General features: G+C 44.2%; 1 protein-coding gene across 5 annotated transcripts in view; it reads right to left on the bottom strand.

Annotated features, from left to right (window-relative positions):
* MYOF (myoferlin) overlaps positions 1-19498 on the bottom strand; it is a 184013-nt gene that overhangs the window by 113192 nt on the left and 51323 nt on the right. For all 5 annotated transcript variants that reach the window (XM_066355315.1, XM_066355318.1, XM_066355319.1 and 2 more), the window contains exons 6-12: positions 6816-6982; positions 6051-6179; positions 2970-3032; positions 2837-2887; positions 1405-1435; positions 894-1009; positions 122-248 (exon numbers count right to left, since the gene is read on the bottom strand). In XM_066355315.1, coding sequence (XP_066211412.1) covers positions 122-248; positions 894-1009; positions 1405-1435; positions 2837-2887; positions 2970-3032; positions 6051-6179; positions 6816-6982 — 684 coding nt within the window. The remainder of the gene's footprint in view (positions 1-121; positions 249-893; positions 1010-1404; positions 1436-2836; positions 2888-2969; positions 3033-6050; positions 6180-6815; positions 6983-19498) is intronic.

Here is a 19498-nt window from a genome sequence, read left to right as displayed (position 1 = left end):
CCATATGTGCCATTCATATATATATGATTGGGAGCACCAATCCTTATTTAGAGTATGATTTTAACACATCTAATCATGCAAATAACTGCTAATGCTGGGGCAGGATGACATCATTACGTACTCTGTGGGATGTCCTCTGCTCGGTAGATTTTCAGCAAGAAGGTCACCCACCGGAGGGCGATGCCAGCAGGGAGTAACAGATTACTCTCCACATCATCGCTGTCGTTATCACGGTCTTGTTTCTCAGGCTATTGGGGACACAAATGACAAATTACACACACAGAAAAGCAGTGCTTGTAAGAACCCAAGATGATGCTTATAAAACCACACCAACCAGAGTCGTTTCCATTAGGATTTCCTGTTTCAGGCTTAAGAGTTCAGCCACCAATTCAACAAAATCAATGTGCATATTTCTTCAACCAATACACCACAAGAAAATAATGTGTTCTGTAATTTTATACGCATTAAATAGTAAAAAGAGAGAGAGGTTCTGAAATTCTTCCAATTTCTCTCTAACCTCTCACTATTTCTGGATTTGCTGCCCAATTTCCTAGAATGACAATGGTCCTTTTAGGTAGCAAGGTCTGATTCTGCAAGTGAATCAGAGCCAGGGCCATGCTCTACAAATAAAACCCTGCAACAAAATCTTGAAAATACACATATCTATACCAAATGAAAAACCCATTCACAGACACCAGGAAGGCCACTAGGTGAGCCAGGAAATAACTCTGCCATGAAGAGGAGAGCTTTTGAAAAATAGGAGGAATGGGAGGTTTGAGGTTATTAATTAGAAGCTGTGCTCCTCTTATCAAGTGTTGGTGCCCACTTGCTTAACTCCTGGTCCTATTTTTTAATAAAATGAAATGTAGGTGGTAGAAAATGTAGGGGCTCACAGGAGGCTCATCTCCGGTTCCCAGGACAAACATGCTGACTTTCATGTAACCTTTAGCACCCGAGCTGGCATCTTCAGGGTCATTGAGAAGAAGCCATTTTCTCATAACAGCGTGACCTAAAATAAAAAAGGAGTAAAAGGACAAGGACATTTTAAGATAAACAAACACTTCTGAATTCCCCAGATGAGTATTTGCATTAATGTCCTCTGCTTTGCACTGCCTCCACCTCCGTCCTGCCCTCGGGTGACCAAACAAGACCCTCTAAGCGCTATTAACAGGTTTTATACTTTGATTTCAATAAGATCAAAATCTCCCTCCAAAACAGAGAAATCATCTATTTGTGAATGTTAAGATAATTGCCATTAGATTTTTAAAAATAAAGTCCATATTAAGCTACTATTATTCATTCCCACTAAGTATCCTCCACCCTCCTTAACCAAAAAAAATACATATATAATTTTGATTCCTTGATCCTTCAAATTTTCCGGTTCATGGAGAGAACATTACTTACCAGGTTCATCATAAACAAATCCAACATCAATCTGGGGGAAAAAAAATTAAAGGAGTTTACATAGATTTAAAAATCAGTTGAGTCACTTCAAAGAAACCATAATTATTATATTTAAATATAATGCTCCTGCCCTAATTGGGTGTCTCAGTGGGTAAAGCATTGTCCTGGTGCACCAAGGTTGAAGGGTCAATCCCCAGTCAGGGTACAATAGAGAAGCAATCAATGAGCACACAACTAAATGGCACAACTAAGTGGAACAATGAGGTGATGCTTTCTCTCTCTCTCTCTCTTTCTCCTTCCCTCCCCCACTCTTTCTCAAATCAATGGGAAAATTAAGAATAAATAAATAAATATACTCCTGACTAGCTTAAATTTCTTTGGGACTCAACATTTCCATACTAACTTCTCTGTATCCCCAGTGCTTTGCCTGATGTGTGGCATACAGAAGAACCTTCAGTCATCATTTTGAATGAAGGAGCTAGTCTTAAGTTGGAACGGATAATGGAAGTAGGGTGACCAGTGTGTCCTTGTTTGCTTGAGACTTTCCTGGTGCCCAGAAAGTTTCACATTCAGTGAAATCCCTCAGTTCCAAATCTAGACTGGTGATTACCCTACAGGAAGTCACCTGACCCAATTAACTATTCAATACTCTTCTTTTCTAACTAATGCTAATATTAGTATAATCATTGATTGGGCACTTTATTGTGCCAGGTGCTATGCTAGATGCTTTATATATTCTATCTCATTTAGTCTTCACAATGACCCCATTTTACAGAGAAAGAAACTAAGGATCAGAGCAGTTGACATATGGCTTATCAGTGGCAGAATGGGTATGAACACAGGTCTGCTTGACCCAGGTCATCCTTTAGGACTTGAATGACTACAAGCTCCTTCGTTCGGGAAGTAGCCCATTCCATGTAGAAGAGCTGGGAAGGCACCAAGTATGCTCCTTAATTCCAAAGTGCGTTACTTAGAAAAGCACCCTGATTCTCCTCCCTGGTTTGGATTGCATCTCATACTCCAGATTTATAGCAATTGTCTTTGTAGGTGGCACTCTGGGACTGTGTGATGGGCTTCTTGCCATAAAGCGTCCTTTCTTCTTAGCAGTGTCTTGGCTTCCATCCACAGATAGAACACTGGGAAGGGCCCTGATGGGGTGGTTTCAAGTTATCTTGCTTTATTTAGGGTGCTGCTAAGTGTTGTACTTTCCAAGTCAACTAGACCCAGATGATATTCAGCTGGTTTCTGGCCCCTAGGACACTCATGTCCTGCTGGTATTCCAGCTCTCAGCAAGAATCACCAATCCCTTACCCATAACTTTAAGATGTCAGCAAAATGGGCATCCTGAGACCTGGCCAAGAACCTAATTCCTCATAATGAAAGTGCCCCCATCTTGGATATAAATTGAATGAAACTGCCAGTTGACACCCACCTTAAATTCTCCCATCAGACAATCTGCCCGCAAAGAATGGGAATTATAAACCTGGAAGAAAGAGCAGCGAAAAGATTATTGGCTTTATCTGGCAGAGAGTGGGTATGACCTTCCTACTCTGTGGTCGCCTTACCCGAATGCTGATGAGCTCATCCATCAATTCAGAAGGGGTTATGTGGACATTGTAGAAAAATAACTGTCAAAACAAAGAGAACAGTGAATGTTTAAAGGAGCGGACTCATGTTTGGTGCATATGATATATAATTTTGAGGGCCCTCCCCCAAAATACAAAATACAAACCCCAAATTATATTTAACCATGTGAACATATTGCAGGACCTTAGAAAAGACCCCAAATTTTAAGTTTCATGACCTTCATGAACAGCTCACCTCTGCATGCTGAAAAAGAAAAAAAGATTAAGTAACAACTATAGTGGGTTTTTTTTTGTTTTTTGTTTTTGTTTTTGTGGCAGAGACAGAGAGAGCCAGAGAGTGGGACAGATAGAGACAGACAGACAGGAAGGGAGAGAGATGAGAAACATCAATTCTTTATTGCGGTTCCTTAGTTGTCCATTGATTGATTTCTCATATGTGCTTTGACCGGGGGACTACAGCAGACTGAGTGACCCCTTGCTCAAGTCAGTGACCTTGGGCTCAAGCTGGTAAGCTTTTGCTCAAACCAGATGAGCTCGCACTCAAGCTGGCGACCTCGGGGTCTCAAACCTGGATCCTCTCCGTCCCAGTCCAACGCTCTATCCACTGCGGCACCGCCTGGTCAGGCCTATAGTGTTTATTTAACTAAAAAAAAAAAAAATTGTTCTTTTGGGACCAAATATCTACAAGCTTAATTAAGTAAAGATTTAAGGTGACGTCATATGCTTAGGGTTTATGAGACCTGCGAAGTTGAGTCTAATCCTGCCATTTTTTAGCTATCTCTATTACTTGTGTGTAGTGACTCTAATTTTTTCTTTCTAACAAAATACCTTCAAAGCCAGCCTTGACCATTAGATAATGTTGGTCCCTCAGTAGAGTCAATATTGACCACATTTTAACTCATTGTAACAGCTAAGTTTAAGAAGGTTGATTCTTGGGGGATGACTATTGGGCACATAGAGGTTGTATCAGAAAACCCAAGTTTTATGTACCAATAAACTTTACTCCTAAGAGAAAAAGAACTTTTTATCCTACTTTTTACTTAAAAAATATTTCAAATCTACAAAGAAATTTTAAAAACTCTAAAATAAACTCCATTTTTCACCTATGTTCACCAATTGTTAACATTTTGGGCCATTTTAGGTTTAGTGAAATGTCTCCATTTTTTACCTGAATTTTTTTTCTAGATACCATAACACTTCACTCCTTAAAGCAGATCCTCATGCATCTCCTACGAGCAAGGACATCTTTGTGGGCAGTCACAATACTGTTATCACACCCAAGAAAGACCATATCTGTCCTATAGTCAAATTTCAGATTTCTACTATTATCCCGGAAAACAATTTTTTAAATTTTTTATTTATTGATTTTAGTGAGAGAGGAAGGGGAAGAGAGAGAGAAAGAGACAGGGACACTAATCTTTCCTGTATGTACCCTGACTGGGGATTGAACCAGCAACCTCTGTGCTTCGGGACAAGCGATGCTTTAACCAACTGAGCTATTCCTCCAGGGCCTGGAAAAGGTTTTTTAAAATCTGGGAACCACTCAAGGATCTTACATTGATTGCATTTGGTTATTGTGTCTGTTTAGTCTCCTTTTATCCAGGATATTATTCCTGACCCTCTCTCTCTCTCTCTTTTTTTTCTATCTTGACTGGTTGTTTTAGAGAATATTCCACAATCTGGATTTGAGTGAATGTTTCCTAACTGTGAGAGTTACATTGACCATCAGACAAGATATATATAATACAAGTGATGTTGATTACTTTAGATCATACCAGGACACACACTAGTTTGTCCCATTATTGGTAATATCACATTTAATTTCTTGGTTAAGAAGATGAATGTAAACTAGGGATGTTTAGTAAAATTCCTTTTTTGATTCGCAAATTGGCTCAGTTTTTTTTATTCATCTCTTTTGCCCAGAGAGCTAATATTAAAAAAAAATTTCATTAAAATGGGAAAATTCTGAGGTGGCAATTCTTGCTGGGCTCCTAAGAGTGTAGCTGAGTAAATATTTATTCTTCATTATAGATGCATTGTTGGGTCTTACTCCTTCGGCATCCAGTATCCTGTCCTCCCTGCAACCCAGTCATGTCCTCCAAGGTGAATTCCCCAGCCTTTTCCGAAGTCCGTTTCAAGCGCCCCCTCTCAGGGCGCACCCGCCCACCCCTTAAATTAACGCTGACACTCCGCATCTGCATGCTGAGTCTGCCATCCACCCAGGGGGAAGTTAGAGGCGAGAGGAAAGGGGGCGTTCTGCGAAGCCGGGGGCCAGCGGGAACAAAGGGAAAGAAACAGGAATGCCAGACAGAAGGAACTTGTTCTTCTGTGAATAGAGGTAAGAAAAAAGAAAAAAGACAGAGCCGAGCTGGGATTAGGAGCTGCCGGGAACTCGGGAACATCACTGCTACTGCAGCGATGAGAAGCTGCGGTAGGAGAGGCCTGGGCTGCGAGAACAGAGCGTAAGAGGCAGGCTGGAGGAATCCCCAAAATGCATCTCCTCAGGAGAGCAAGTCTGGACTCTTACCACTGCTCTTCACGGCCCTGCTTGTGGAGTTATGTGGCATTTGAGAGGACTGTCAATGTATTCGGTATTTTTGAGGAGGATTACAGAAGAGGCCAGCAAAACCAGACTATATTCTCAATATAGGGAGGGAAGAATAAAACACCTTTTTGCTCAGAACTGCTTTCCTTTAACACGTATTATTTTTATAGCCACATAAGTTTTGACACCGTTACTTAGTCACACGGAGTCATCCCTCAGAGACATCCTACTAATTAAAAAGAGCAAAGGCAGAAATAGGTGACATCATGGGCTCCATCGCAGGGGTTACCAGGACCCATTAGGAAGGGCTCCGTCAGAAAGTTGTTGCAAAAATACCAGCAAGACCCCCAGCAGCTCTGAGAAGCAATGACGAAGCAGGCCACGTGATTTCAAGGCCCAGTGATTCTTCCATTTAACACCGGAACTTTGTATTGACTTCCACAAGGGACACGGGAGAGGTAGGTGGGAAGCAGGAAGGTACGTATAAATGGAACAGACTCGCTGAGCCCGTTTACCTCATCAAAAAATGGATTGTTCCCTCTCTTGATTCTTGTTCGGTGTGTCTGGCCACAGATATAGACTTTGACCACGGGTCTTATGTTGTTGCCACTTAACTGTCGGCCCTCGATCACTCGGACCCGGATCTGCAAGCACAGGAGGGGTGTTGTTACGAATCCTTTCCAGCACGTGGTGTAAGAGAACCCTCAGGTGTTTCCTCAGCTCGTTCATCTGTGAGGTTGGCGGAAACTGGGCCAGGGCAGCTTTGCTATGTACTAGTGCTAACGGACTGGGCCAGCCACCTGTCCTCATCCCCAAGGCTGAGGCTGCAGAAACCAAGAGCGGTAGTGGGGTTGAAAGAGTCCAGAGCTGGCCCGGGAAAGAGCAGGCAGGACTGAGGCCGCTGGTCAAGCCCAGCCTCTTATCCAGCCTTCCTGAGCCCTGGAATGTACTGACGCACTCCACAGCAGCTCCGAGACAAAGCCAGTGCCCAGAGCTGTAAAACACATGCCAGTGCTTCTTTCTCTAATCAGCTTTCCCACCACCCAAGGGAAGGAAGGGGACAGTTTCATTTCTCTGAAGAACCTCATCTAGCTTGACTACATCTACTCCTGCACACAGAAGAAAGACAGAGAGTTCTACTCATTGGGTTTATGACCTGATGTCCTTTTTGTATTAGTTGAGCCAATTCCAATAGGAACAGGTCCTTCCTGACATCACTGTAATTTCCAGAAGCTGGCAGTAAGACAAGGAGGGGGAGGGGGGATTCGAGCTCGTCCTACCTGGAAGTCCTGTGGCTTATTGGACAGCATCCGCCGGGTGCTCTTCCCTTTGGCGATTCTCCGGGCAAGCTGGGCTTCCGACACTGTCCTACCCGACACCTTGGGCCCAGGGCCCCGGGCCCCGCTGTCCAACCCGTCTTCCTCACCTCCATCTTCCTCCTCTTCTCCTGAAACACCCAAGAGGGATCCAGTCAGAGAAGGCCCTCCCCTGTGAAAGTCTGAACTCTGGTTTCCTGGGCACTGAGCTTCCAGTGTTCCTGAGGCAGCAGGTAGAGATGCTTTTCATGACACTGAAGTGGGCTTACTTTGACTCAGATAAAGACTCTTTTAGGAAGGTGTGCTTACGGTGCATCAGGGCACTCATTCCGGCTGTCTGCGAAGTGATACAAAGTCAGCCGGAGACCACAGGAGAGGGTGAGCCGGCTCAGTCAGACCCAGCCAGCAATCACCCGGTTTTCATCGCGGAGCCTGCCTGACGTTAGGGGCCTTTCTGCAGTGAGGACCGAGGGACAAGGCTGTGCCGTGGGAAACGGGAGCCTTACAGAGGAAGCTTCAGCTCCACCCTTCCCTCTGCAGGTCTTTCCTCTTAAGATGCGCTCCTGAGGTCTGTACCGCCTCCTCTCTGCCTGAGCCTCCTGATTCACGAACGCCCTCTCCACCTCGCGGCAGGTGAGCAACTCCTCTCCGGGTTGTTTGTCAAACAGACCATGGCGGTCATCATGCTGTCCCTTTGTCCTGGTTTGTCACTTCCACACACATCTGTCTCCTCATGTGTTCCCCAGGCTTCCCTTCACATTCAGGGGTAAAAAAGCTTTTCTTGCTTGGTAAAGTGAACCCCTTTTCCACTGCCTATGAGCCTACTTCCCTCTGATTCTTTGGGGACCCCCAAATCTCTCTCTTTCTCTCACTTGCAGTGGCTCCTTTCCCGGGGTGGCCTTTCCTTTGTCTTCAAATATGTACATATCTTTCACTCCTTAAAAAACAAAACAAAAAATCAACCCTACCTCTTATGTCTTCCTTTTATTTTCATTTATAAATTCTCTGAAACTCAGTGACAAACTTCATTTTTCTTAACAGACAAAAAAATTTGAACTCCCTGTGCAATATAATTTAAGGGAGACTGTAAAAATACCTGCATTAACACTCCCTGCTTTTGGATTCTCAAACTCTACCTTTATAATGAAAAATCATGTAAGAGATTTGATTTCCACATGGAGACATCTGTCAGTCACTCACATCATAGTATAAATTAGTTCAAGCAGCTTGTCATACAGCATGGCTCTTAAAGGCTGGCCTCTGGAGTCATGCTACCTGGGTTCAAATCCTACTTTTGAGTCATGTGAGTCTGAGTAAGTTCCTTCCTTTCTGTTTGTTTCCTCATTTGTAAAAAGGGAGACATCACAGGGTTTTGTAAAGATAAATTTAATCTGTATGTAAAAAGCCTTTAACACAGTGCCTGGCACAGAGCAGCAAGCACCCAATAAATTAATCTTATTTATTCATTTATTTATTTATCTAAGTTTCATTGAGAAATCAGTTTGGGTAGCAGCACAGAACACTGGAACACTCCTGGAGAACCGCAGTGGGTGGGGGTTGGGGACAAGAGTGCGGAAGGAGCCACCACAAGGAAGTAAAAGCTCTCCCTGACATACTGTTCAGAGATTAGCCCCGAGTGCACCCTCCTCCTCAACCCTTCCGTGCACGCTCAGCCCCCGAAGCCTGGCTTCTGTTCTACAAAGTCAGCCATGACCTCGTCTTGCTAAGTCAGGACCTTTCCTGAATCCTCCTGCTCTGTCTTCCATGGCCCTGGGCACGGGGCCCGCATATACTTCTCTGAGTCATGCAGCTCTCCTCCTGGTGCTCTGTCTAAAGCAGGGGTCCCCAAACTTTTTACACAGGGGGCCAGTTCACTGTCCCTCAGACCGTTGGAGGGCCGGACTATAAAAAAAACTATGAACAAATCCCTACGAACACTGCACATATCTTATTTTAAAGTAAAAAAACAAAATGGGAACAAATACAATATTTAAAATAAAGAACAAGTAAATTTAAATCAACAAACTGACCAGTATTTCAATGGGAACTATGCTCCTCTCACTGACCATCAATGAAAGAGGTGCCCCTTCCAGAAGTGCAGCGGGGGCCGGATAAATGGCCTCAGGGGGCCGCATGCGGCCCGCGGGCCGTAGTTTGGGGACCCCTGGTCTAAAGCTTTCCAGGCACTTCCGGGGGCCCTCCTTTCTGTCTCCTACTCACCAGTCATGGCCTCCCACTCTGTTCCTCAACCCTCTGCTCCTTTCACCCGACACTCTGGATCCACAATTCATTGTCCTTCAAGGAGTCCCAGACCCACAACGTTAGACTTGAAGGAACCTTAGAGACCCTCGGCCCAGCCTGCTTCACCGCATTTTACAGATAGAAAAACTGAGGTCCAAAATGCTGAAGCAACTTGTTGGGTTACTAGGAGCTGAGCTGAAACTAGGAGCAAGGGTTTGCCTACCTCACTGGTGCAAGAGTAGATCTAAAACGGGGCTGCAGGGGAAGGAGGTACTGTCCTAACCCCTCAGCATCTGTGTCAGGACTGTGAAACCCCAGAAAAGCCAAAGGTAGGGAATAGCTAGTTACCTTTGCCTTTGGCAAGATAACCTGAGTCTCTTCCCTATTCTTTTTTTTTTTTTTTTTTTAATGGGGTGACATCAGTAAATCAAGATACATATATTCAAAGACAACATGTCCAGGTTATCTTAAAGTTCAATTATGTTGCATACCCATCACCCAAAGTCAGATTGACCTGTCACCCTCTATCTAGTTCTCTCTGTGCCCCTCCCCCTCCCCCTTCCCTCTTCCTCTCCTCCCTCCCCCCCGTAACCACCACACTCTTATCAATGTCTCTTACTCTTCCCTATTCTTGAAGGGGCTTCAAAGGAATGGCTTTCCAATGAAATGTATTGCCTTGGGACAGGCCCTCCCCACTTCTCCCACAGAGAGCGAGTCACCCTTTCTCCTATCTTCCACACATCGTTCCACCCAATCCTCACCACAGAGATTTGCATCTATTGTTAACCTGTAGGCTTCCCCACTACCATCCACTCCCAGAGGCAGGAGGCTTGTCTTTTCTTCTTTGTATCTGTCCCTGTGCCTGACACAAATCCTAGTATACAGCAGGGGCTCACAGAACGTGGCGTGGGTAATAAACACGGGCATCCTGACCCCTGCTCGTGTCTTCTCAAGTTCTCTAGCCATTTGGCAAAGCTCCTGCCCAGGTCTCGGGAAAGATGTCAGGGGGCGCTCCTCTCAACCTGGGCTCCTGCCTCAGGGCAGCACAGAGGGCTGGGTGCGCCTTTTGCAAACCTGTTCCAGACTGGGTAACGCACCGCTTTAAGCTCTTCCAACCACTGAGACTAACTTCCTGGGCCCGGGTGGGACTTCCCCGCTGTGGATTGTTGCATTTGGGGTTGGCGGTTGTTCATGGCAACAAGCAAGAGCAGAAGGAGGAGGGCAAGCCCTAATTAAACTCAGAACAAGCCCTAATTAAACTCCTGATGGATGCTCCAGAAACAGACTGCAGGTAATGAAGAGCCAATTTCTTCTGGAAACACCTTTGTTATTCAGACTTTAGGCTGAAGGGATGGGTCAGAGGAAACGAGCCTCAGTCATGGCAACCACCAGCATCTCTGCATAGCAGGGGAAGGATATTTGAGCAGGAAGTCGCCCCTTGATGTGGCAGGAAGCTGCACAGGCTTAAACAATGCTACCCTAAGTGTTCCACAGAGAGTGAGGGGGGCGCTTAAGGCATTCCCGAGCACGCCCTTCTGCATAAGCTGTTTCGTTACCTGAATGTTAGCGGTGACCCTGGCACGCTCTGTTAATGAGACCCAGGCATGAATCTGAACCGCAGCCACATGGATCTACAAACAATGACTCTTTCATGATCACAGTGGGCAACTAAGTCGGGAGCCCCTGACTGACTAAGAAGGTGTTGGTTGTATTTGCTTCCTAGGGCTGTTGTAACAAAGTCCCCAGACTGGGTGGCTTAAATAATAGAAATTTAATCTCTGACAGGTCCAAATTTTAGAAGTCCAAAATCAAGGTGCTGGCAGGGCCCTGCTCTCTCTTTTTTTTTTTTTTCTCGAGAGGAGGGGGGGGAGAGAGAGAGAGAGAGAGAGAGAGAGAGAGAGAGGAGAGACAGAGGAGCTGGAAGCATCAACTCCCATATGTGCCTTGACCAGGCAAGCCCAGGGCTTCGAACCGGCGACCTCAGCATTTCCAGGTCTATGCTTTATCCACTGCGCCACCACAGGTCAGGCTAGGGCCCTGCTCTCTTGAAAGCCTCTAGGGAAAGATCTTTCCTTGACTTTTACTAGCTGGGGGTTCCTGGGAACGCTGTGTTCCTTTGGCTGTCTGTGCATCACCCCAGTCTCTGTCTCTGCTGTCACACGGCCTTCTTTCCTGTGCTTCTGTCTGTGGGTTCTCACCTCTTCTCATAAGGACCCAGTCATCGGTTTTAGGGCACTCCTTAATCCAGTACGACCTCATCCTAACTAATTCCATCCATAACGACCCTATTTCCAAATACAGTTACATTCCCAAGTTCCATGTAGACAGGAATTTTGGGGGACACTATTCAGCCTCCTACAGAGAACATCTTTTTGTGTCTTCTAGTTTGTTCCATACATTACTACTGTCCCCAAGTCTGCAGCCACACGGGCAGCCCCAGTCAATGAACCACGTCACTTCCATGCCACCTACTTCCTTGCCTTTCTCCCACCCTATGTTAGATTCTGTGATCTAACACCAAAATTGCTCCTCTATGTGCCCTGTAAGAACTCCTTCTCTCACTCTTTTGGACTCACCTGGTTCATTCACTCTGTCCCCTTACTCCACCCCTTTATTTGAGACACATGCCTTACTGACTAGTTTCACTTTAATTTCATGATCACAAACCTTAAGTGAACTCACAGAGCTGCCCAGCCATCAGACCACATTTGCAAATCATCTATTTCTTTATTTTTTTTCCTTTTGTATTTTTCTGAAGTTGGAAACGGGGAGGCAGTCAGACAGACTCCCGCATGCGCCTGACTGGGATCCACCTGGCATGCCCACCAGGGGGTGATGCTCTGCCCATCTGGGGCGTCGCTCTGTTGCAACCAGAGCCATTCTAGCGCCTGAGGCAGAGGCCACAGAGCCATCCTCAGCACCCAGGCCAACTTTGCTCTAATGGAGCCTTGGCTGCGGGAGGGGAAGAGAGAGACAGAGAAGAAGGAGAGGAGGGGGGGTGGAGAAGCAGATGGGCGCTTCTCCTGTGTGCCCTGGCCGGGAATCTAACCCAGGACTCCTGCACACCAGGCCAACGCTCTACCACTGAGCCAACTGGCCAGGGCGCAAATCATCTATTTTAAAGTTTTCCTGGATCCTAGTCTGAGATGGCCAAATCACTTTAGCATTCTGAAATCCCACCTATTTTCCACCTTCAAAGCTCCCCACACCCTCACTACCCTTCTCACTGTCAAATAATATAACCCTACATCTTATTTCACTGAGAAAACAGGCAATCAGAAGAGAATTTCCACATCCTCCCTACTCCAAATCTACTGTCCCACCTGCATCTGTAGTCTGCCTTCCCTGCTGCTACAACCCCTGAATTGTCTATGTTCCCCAACCCGCGGGCAACCCTTCCACCTACGCAGGGATTTTATCTTCTCTTGCTACTCAAGGATTTTGCCTCTGCCATTTCTGCTTCTGTATCTACTCATTAGGTTTCCTCCTCTCTACTAGAGCATTTCCATCAAGATATAAAGATGCCGTACAGTGAAGGAAACCATAACAAAATGGAAACCTACTGAATGGGAGAATATATTCTCCAAGGAGTTCATATCCAAAATACCTAAAGAACTGATACAACCTAACACCCCTAAAACCCAAACATATTAAAAAATGGACAGAGGACCTAAATAGACATTTCCCCAAAGAGGACATGCAGATGGCCAATAGACATTTGAAAAGACGCTCAACATCACTAATCATCAGGTAAATTAAAACTACAATGAGATGTCATCTCACATCTCTCAGAGTGACTGTTATGACTAAGTCCACAAACAACAGGTGTTGGTGAGGATGTGGAAAAAAGGAACCCTCAGAAATTGTCGGCTGGTACAGCCACTATGGAATACAGTATGGAGGTTCCCCAAGAAGTTAAAAAGTAGAACTTCAATATGACCTAGCAACTCACTTTCTAAGTATTTTTCTGAAGAAATCCAAACCACTAATTCAACAAGACTTATGTACCCCATGTTCATTGCAGCGTTATTACACTAGCCAAGATATGAAAGCAACCTATGTGTCCATCAATAGACTAATGGATAGAGAAGTTGTGGTATATATATAATATATATATATATAATAGAATATTATTACTCAGCCATAAAATAAAATGAAATCTTGCCACTTGCAACAACATGGATGGACTTAAAGGGTATTATGCTAAGCGAAATAAGTCAGACAGGGAAAGACAAATACCACATGATTGCACTTCTAGGTAGAATATAAAAAACAAAGTAACTTATGCACTCATTGGTTAATTCTTGTATGTGCTCTGACTGGGGATCAAACCCACAATCTTGGCATATTGGGATGACGTTCCAACCAATTGAGCTAACTGGCCATGGCCTGTCTTCTTTCTCAATGTCAGTAACTCCCTATGTGACCCATACTTGCTCACAAGTGATGTTTTAATGAACACTTAGGGATGACTCTCCATCACAACTCCAGCAACATAACAAGTCTTCGTAATTTCTGAGATGCACTGTTGGCCTCTTTCCAGAAGCTCAACAGCAGTATTCTTGCAAACTGTCCCTGTGTGCAGTCAGTGGTGACAATGACACTTCCTTACATAGCTACTGTTTGTCACCCAGTGCTAAAGACTTGGCAGCCTTATGATACAGTCCAGTTTGCCTTCGGTGTGCCCCACAGTGCCTTTCCCCAGCGGGTGTCACCTCTCTCCTTTCTCCAGGCTCTCACGCTCTCCTCATCTAGCATTTCTTCTCCTTATCATGCAAAAGAGAGTGGACTATTAATCACTCAGATGTCACCAGATCTTCAGGCCATTCCTTCCCCACTCCCATACCCGCAACTAACCAGAAGAATGTCCTATTAGACCTTCCTAGGAATGGCTGAGGAAAAGGGACACTTTTCAGCCACTCCTGGCTTCCTCCTCGCCAGGAATATGAACACTCCCTCCCAAGTCCCACCCCACCCTGGCCAGCAGGCACCTTTATCCAAACACTCCTCCCATTCATTCATATTTTTAGAGTTCTAGATTGCCAACCTCTACCCATGATACTAATTTTGCTTCTCATGACGAAGTCTTGATATGTGGTAGTTCTGGTTAAGGCAGAATTTAATTGCCTTGGGCCAAAGGCCGTGGGAAAATCAGAACAAAGGGTGTGTAAGTTAGAAAGTGCAAAGCAGAATAAGAGAGAATAAGTTTCTAAGCATGAAAAAAAACAAAACCATAATCAATTCACTACTTTCTATCTAATTCTTGGGTAAATGGCATTAAGTGTGCCTTATAAATCTTCTGGAATGGTTCCAAATCATAGACCAGAACAACCGTACAATGAAGAGCCTCTTACCAAAAAGCAATGCAAACACATGCTATAAGCTAGTCTAGGAAATATTGCACAAAGCTCTGTCTTTGTCTGGGCAAGATATTGTTAATCAAGTAAAACACTCAACTCTAGGGCTTTTAAAACTGAGCTCCAAAATCTACCTCCATCAGGATCTCCCAGAAGTTCTTGTTAACCATACAGATCAGGAAGAAGAGGTTCCCTTTCAGACCAGCTAAATTATACTTTCTGGAGGTAGGTGCCTGAAATCTGCACATTTAAAGATCTCCCTTGATGATTTTACTGTGTCTAAAATTTAAGAACCATTTGTCTATTATGATCACTTTGGTTTTCTTGACTATCTTGGAAAAGAATTGACTTAATACAATCAGTTTGTTGGACAAAATTATTTAGAGGTCCAGTCCTGGAAATAGTGCCTAAAACAATCTTCTAGCACACTGATCATTTTACAGTTTATCTCTGACCATGTCAGTCCCTATTCAGAAAACAAACAAGAGTGTCTGTCAAGGTCAAGTGTCTCAGCCGAGCACATGCATCCCTTTTATTACACCTCTGAATCAATCCGTCACTTTTGTCTATTCACTAGTGTTCCCCAAAATGACTTTCTTAAAAAAAATTAAAATGTATCTGTTTCACTTCCACCATTCACTCATTCATGCATTCACCCCCCAAAACGGGCATTTATTGAACACTTATGACTTTCCAAGTACTGCACTAGGCACTAAGAATTCACAGTTGAGCTCTGTTCAGTAACTCAGTTGGTTAGAACATCATCCTAATACACCAATGTTGTGGGTTCAATCCCCAGTCAGGGTACATACAAGAGTCAACCAATGATGCCCTGGCCAGTTGGCTCAGTGGTAGAGCAGGGAGGCTCCATGGCCTCCACCTCAGGCGCTAGAGTGGTTTCGACTGCAACAAGCAATAGCCCAGATGGGCAGAGCATTGCCCCCTGGTGGGCATGCTGGGTGGATCCCGGTTGGGCGCATGCAGAAGTCTGTCTCTCTGCCTCCCTGCTTCTCACTTCAGAAAAATTAAAAAATAAAACAAGTACATTCTCTAAGAAATTATTTCCCATAAATAATTTGCTTAGTCTTCTCTTGAGGAATTTATTATATTAAGGTCTGACTTTTAGTTATTCATGTATGTATATCTTCCCTGACTTGTGAAATGCAAGATCTTTGGTGTCAAACAATGCCTTTCTCACCTGTGTATGCCCCCAAAAGGGGTGTCAATAAATGCTTTCTGAACTGGATAGAATTCAGTTTCAAGCAAAGCGACTTTGGTGTTTGTGGAATGAAATCAATTTGAAGTACCAAATTGGCTATGCATGAATTTTTGCATTTCTATCATTGGACATAGCACAATTTTAACAGATGGTTCTTTAAAAATAGATGTAAGATTTTAAAAATAGTTTCTTCCAAGCACAGAATGTGGGCTCCAGTCAAATCCTAGACATCTGGCAAATCAAGCTAAGAAAGTAACAGGTGTTCAGGAGTTCAGGCTTATGGTCTGGGTCAGTCCACTTGTCTGTCACGGGAAAAGTCTCAAATGTAGGTCCAAGAAAAGGGTAACTTTAACACTGGACACTTTGAACCAAGCCACCAATGCCGCAGCCATCTATAGCCTTTGTTGTTTTGAATACCTCAAGAAAGCACTCTTTAGAAATGAACCCCTTTGATAGAACATCAGAGACATGATTTGTGAAAAAAAAAGATCAATGAGCTGGACTTCATTAAAATAAAAAATTCCTGCTCTGCAAAAGACAATGTCAAAAGAATTCAATAACAAGTCACAGACTGAGAGAAAATATTTGTGAAAAGATACATCTGATAAAAGACTTATTTAAAATATACAGAGGCCCTGGCCGGTTGGCTCAGTGGTAGAGTGTCAGCCTGACATGTGGAGGTCCCAGGTTCAAGGCCTGGTCAGGGCATACAGGAGAAGCGACCACCTGCCCCTCTCCTTTCTCTCTCTCTCTCTGTGTCTCTCTCCCTCTTTCTCTCAAATCAACAGGGAAAAAAATAAACTAGCAAACCAGAAAAAGAATGGAGGAATCTTAAATTTATATTACTAAGTAAAAAAAGTCAACCTTAAAAGGCTATATACTGCATGATTCCAATTCTAGGGCATTCTGAAAAAGAAAAACTATGGAGACAATAAAACAATCAGTGCTTACCAAAGGTTGGGGGTGTGCAGAGGTGAATATGCGAAGCACAAAGGATCTTTAGGGCACTGAAAATACTCTGTTATATATAATGATGGATACATGTCATTATCTATGTGTCCAGACCCACAGAACAATGGAGATTACGATGTGTCAAAGTGGGTTCATCCTTCATAAAAAAAAATGCATCACTCTGGTGAGTGGTGTTGATAATGGGGGAGGTTATTTATGAATGAAAGCAGGAGGTATCTGGTAAATCTAAAACTTCTCTAAAAAAAAAAAAGTAAAAGAAGACTCACATGAAACCCTCAGGTATTCAATTCCTGAGACCCATGGTCACATTAGTTTCTTCAACTTATAGGGGTGGATTTTCCTGAAATCTTCACTTCTGTGTTCTATCATTAATTTTTCAAATTTTTTCTTTCAGGACCCACAATGTAGATGATAACCTTTATAATCAATATTCGTAGTTGTGAACAGTCATTATTTCAGAACAATGGAACTGTGAGTAATCTGAACTTTTTGTGTCTTATATTTCTGTGAGATCTATATTTTTACAAACAGGTATTGTTTTTGTACAAAAGAAAGAGATCAAGTTCATTTTTTTTTTAATTTGAAAAGACTTATATAAATCAGGAGAAGCATATTCATTACTTTTATATAAGATGATAAAAGTATTTTTGTTTGTTATTTTTAAGAGTCAACTGAAGGAGGGGAAATTCTGGGTCAGATGTCCCATTTACATCCTCAAGGTAACAATAGCAAGAGATGTGGCTGTCTTGCTGTTATTTCTCTGTCTCCTAAGACTATAAATTGTTGTGTGTGTGTGTGTGTGTGTGTGTGTGTGTGTGTGTCTTCCACATGGAATTGTAGTAAGCACTCAAAGATACCTTTGAGGCCCTGGCCGGTTGGCTCAGTGGTAGAGCGTCGGCCTGGCGTGCAGGAGTCCCGGGTTCGATTCCCGGCCAGTGCACACAGGAGAAGCGCCCATCTGCTTCTCCACCCCTCCCCCTCTCCTTCCTCTCTGTCTCTCTCTTCCCCTCCGGCAGCCAAGGCTCCACTGGAGCAAAGTTGGCCCCATGGGCGCTGAGGATGGCTCTGTGGCCTCTGCCTCAGGCGCTAGAATGGCTTTGATTGCAACAGAGCGACACCCCAGATGGGCAGAGCATCGCCCCCTGGTGGGCATGCTGGGTGGATCCCGGTCGGGCACATGCAGGAGTCTGTCTGACTGCCTCCCTGTTTCCAACTTCAGAAAAAAAAAAAAAAAGAATTAAAAAAAAAAGATAACTTTGATTAGTTTAATTGGATTATCACATTAAGACAAAAAGTGTTTTCCCTTGAAATATTCAGATAAACTAGGATATTGAAAGAATTTTGTAAATGCTGAAGAAAAGTTGTTTTTTTTTAACCAGATTATGAAGTCAATACTCAGAATGACACCCTTGACTCAGTCGTGGTGAATATTTATCTTAGAGAACAAAGAACCCTGTTTATTTTTTGAATTTAGAGATAGAGAAGAAAGGAGAAATACAGATTTGTGGTTCCACTTATTAATACATTCATTTGGTTGATTCTTGTATGTGCCCTGACTGGGGAGTGAACCCACAACTTCGGTGTATCAGGACAACACTCCAATCAACTGAGCTCCCCAGCCAGGGCCAATTCTGTTCATTTCTTCAATAAAGAAATTTCACTTTGTCATCTCACACTTAAAAAAAATAAACTTGCCCTTAAAAAAATAATAAAATCAAATTGCCTTTCAGAAACAAGCTCATTTGGAGGCCAGCACTTGGTAAAATTATTTGTTGGAAATCCAAACAAAAGTAACCCAAGTTCTGGTGCACTTCCTGTGTCCACCCTGCAGTATCGGGAATCCTGAAGAAGGAAGGGCTTGACCAGGGGCCCTCACGGAGCCTGCTGGGAGACAGCTGCCTAAGAGGATGGGTGACTCTCAGTCCCCGAGCACTGCTGGCGCCTTGGTGACCGTCCAGGAAGTGAGGCGAAGGAGCCTCAGGAGAGGGAGCCTCCGTGGCAAGAATTTTCTCCCCAGTGGGTTTAAAAGTTCAAGAGTTGCTACTTTTCCCATTTCTAAGGAAGCAGCCTTTGTTCCAGGGAAACTGCATGTTTTCTAAGCGAGGCCTTGCACAGCCCGTCTCAGGAGAAGGAGCACTCTCTACAGCTTCGTAAATTGCTTATTCTTAAAATCTTTTGAGTCCATTAGGGTACAACCTTTTCTTTTCTTTTCTTTTCTTTTTTTTTTTTTTTTTTTGTATTTTTCTGAAGGTGGAAACGGGGAGAGACAGTCAGACAGACTCCCGCATGCGCCCGACCGGGATCCACCCGGCACGCCCACCAGGGGCGACGCTCTGCCCACCAGGGGGCGATGCTCTGCCCCTCCGGGGCGTCGCTCTGCCGCGACCAGAGCCACTCTAGCGCCTGGGGCAGAGGCCAAGGAGCCATCCCCAGCGCCCGGGCCATCTTTGCTCCAATGGAGCCTTGGCTGCGGGAGGGGAAGAGAGAGACAGAGACGAAGGAGGGGGAGGGGTGGAGAAACAAATGGGCGCTTCTCCTATGTGCCCTGGCCGGAACCGAACCCGGGTCCCCTGCACGCCAGGCCAACGCTCTACCGCTGAGCCAACCGGCCAGGGCCCCTTTTCTTATTTTTTAAAAGAGATTTTTTAAAAGAAAACGTTAAGTCATTTCAACATGACACTGAGCCGAACCAGACTATTCTTTTCAAACAGCTCTGCTTTTCAGAAGAAGCCATTTGAATGTTTATATAGAGGGTGCCACCTGGGCTTGTTTTTGTATTCATAGTAGTAATAATACTAATAACAGCCACTATTAAGGTAGCACTTACTGTATGCCAGGCACTGGACTAGGTACTTCAT

Source organism: Saccopteryx leptura, chromosome 13 (genome assembly GCF_036850995.1).
Source record: "Saccopteryx leptura isolate mSacLep1 chromosome 13, mSacLep1_pri_phased_curated, whole genome shotgun sequence".
NCBI classification, from domain to species: Eukaryota; Metazoa; Chordata; class Mammalia; order Chiroptera; family Emballonuridae; genus Saccopteryx; species Saccopteryx leptura.
The sequence above is the reverse complement of the archived record's forward strand: the minus strand, read 5'-3'. Positions and strand labels throughout refer to the sequence as shown.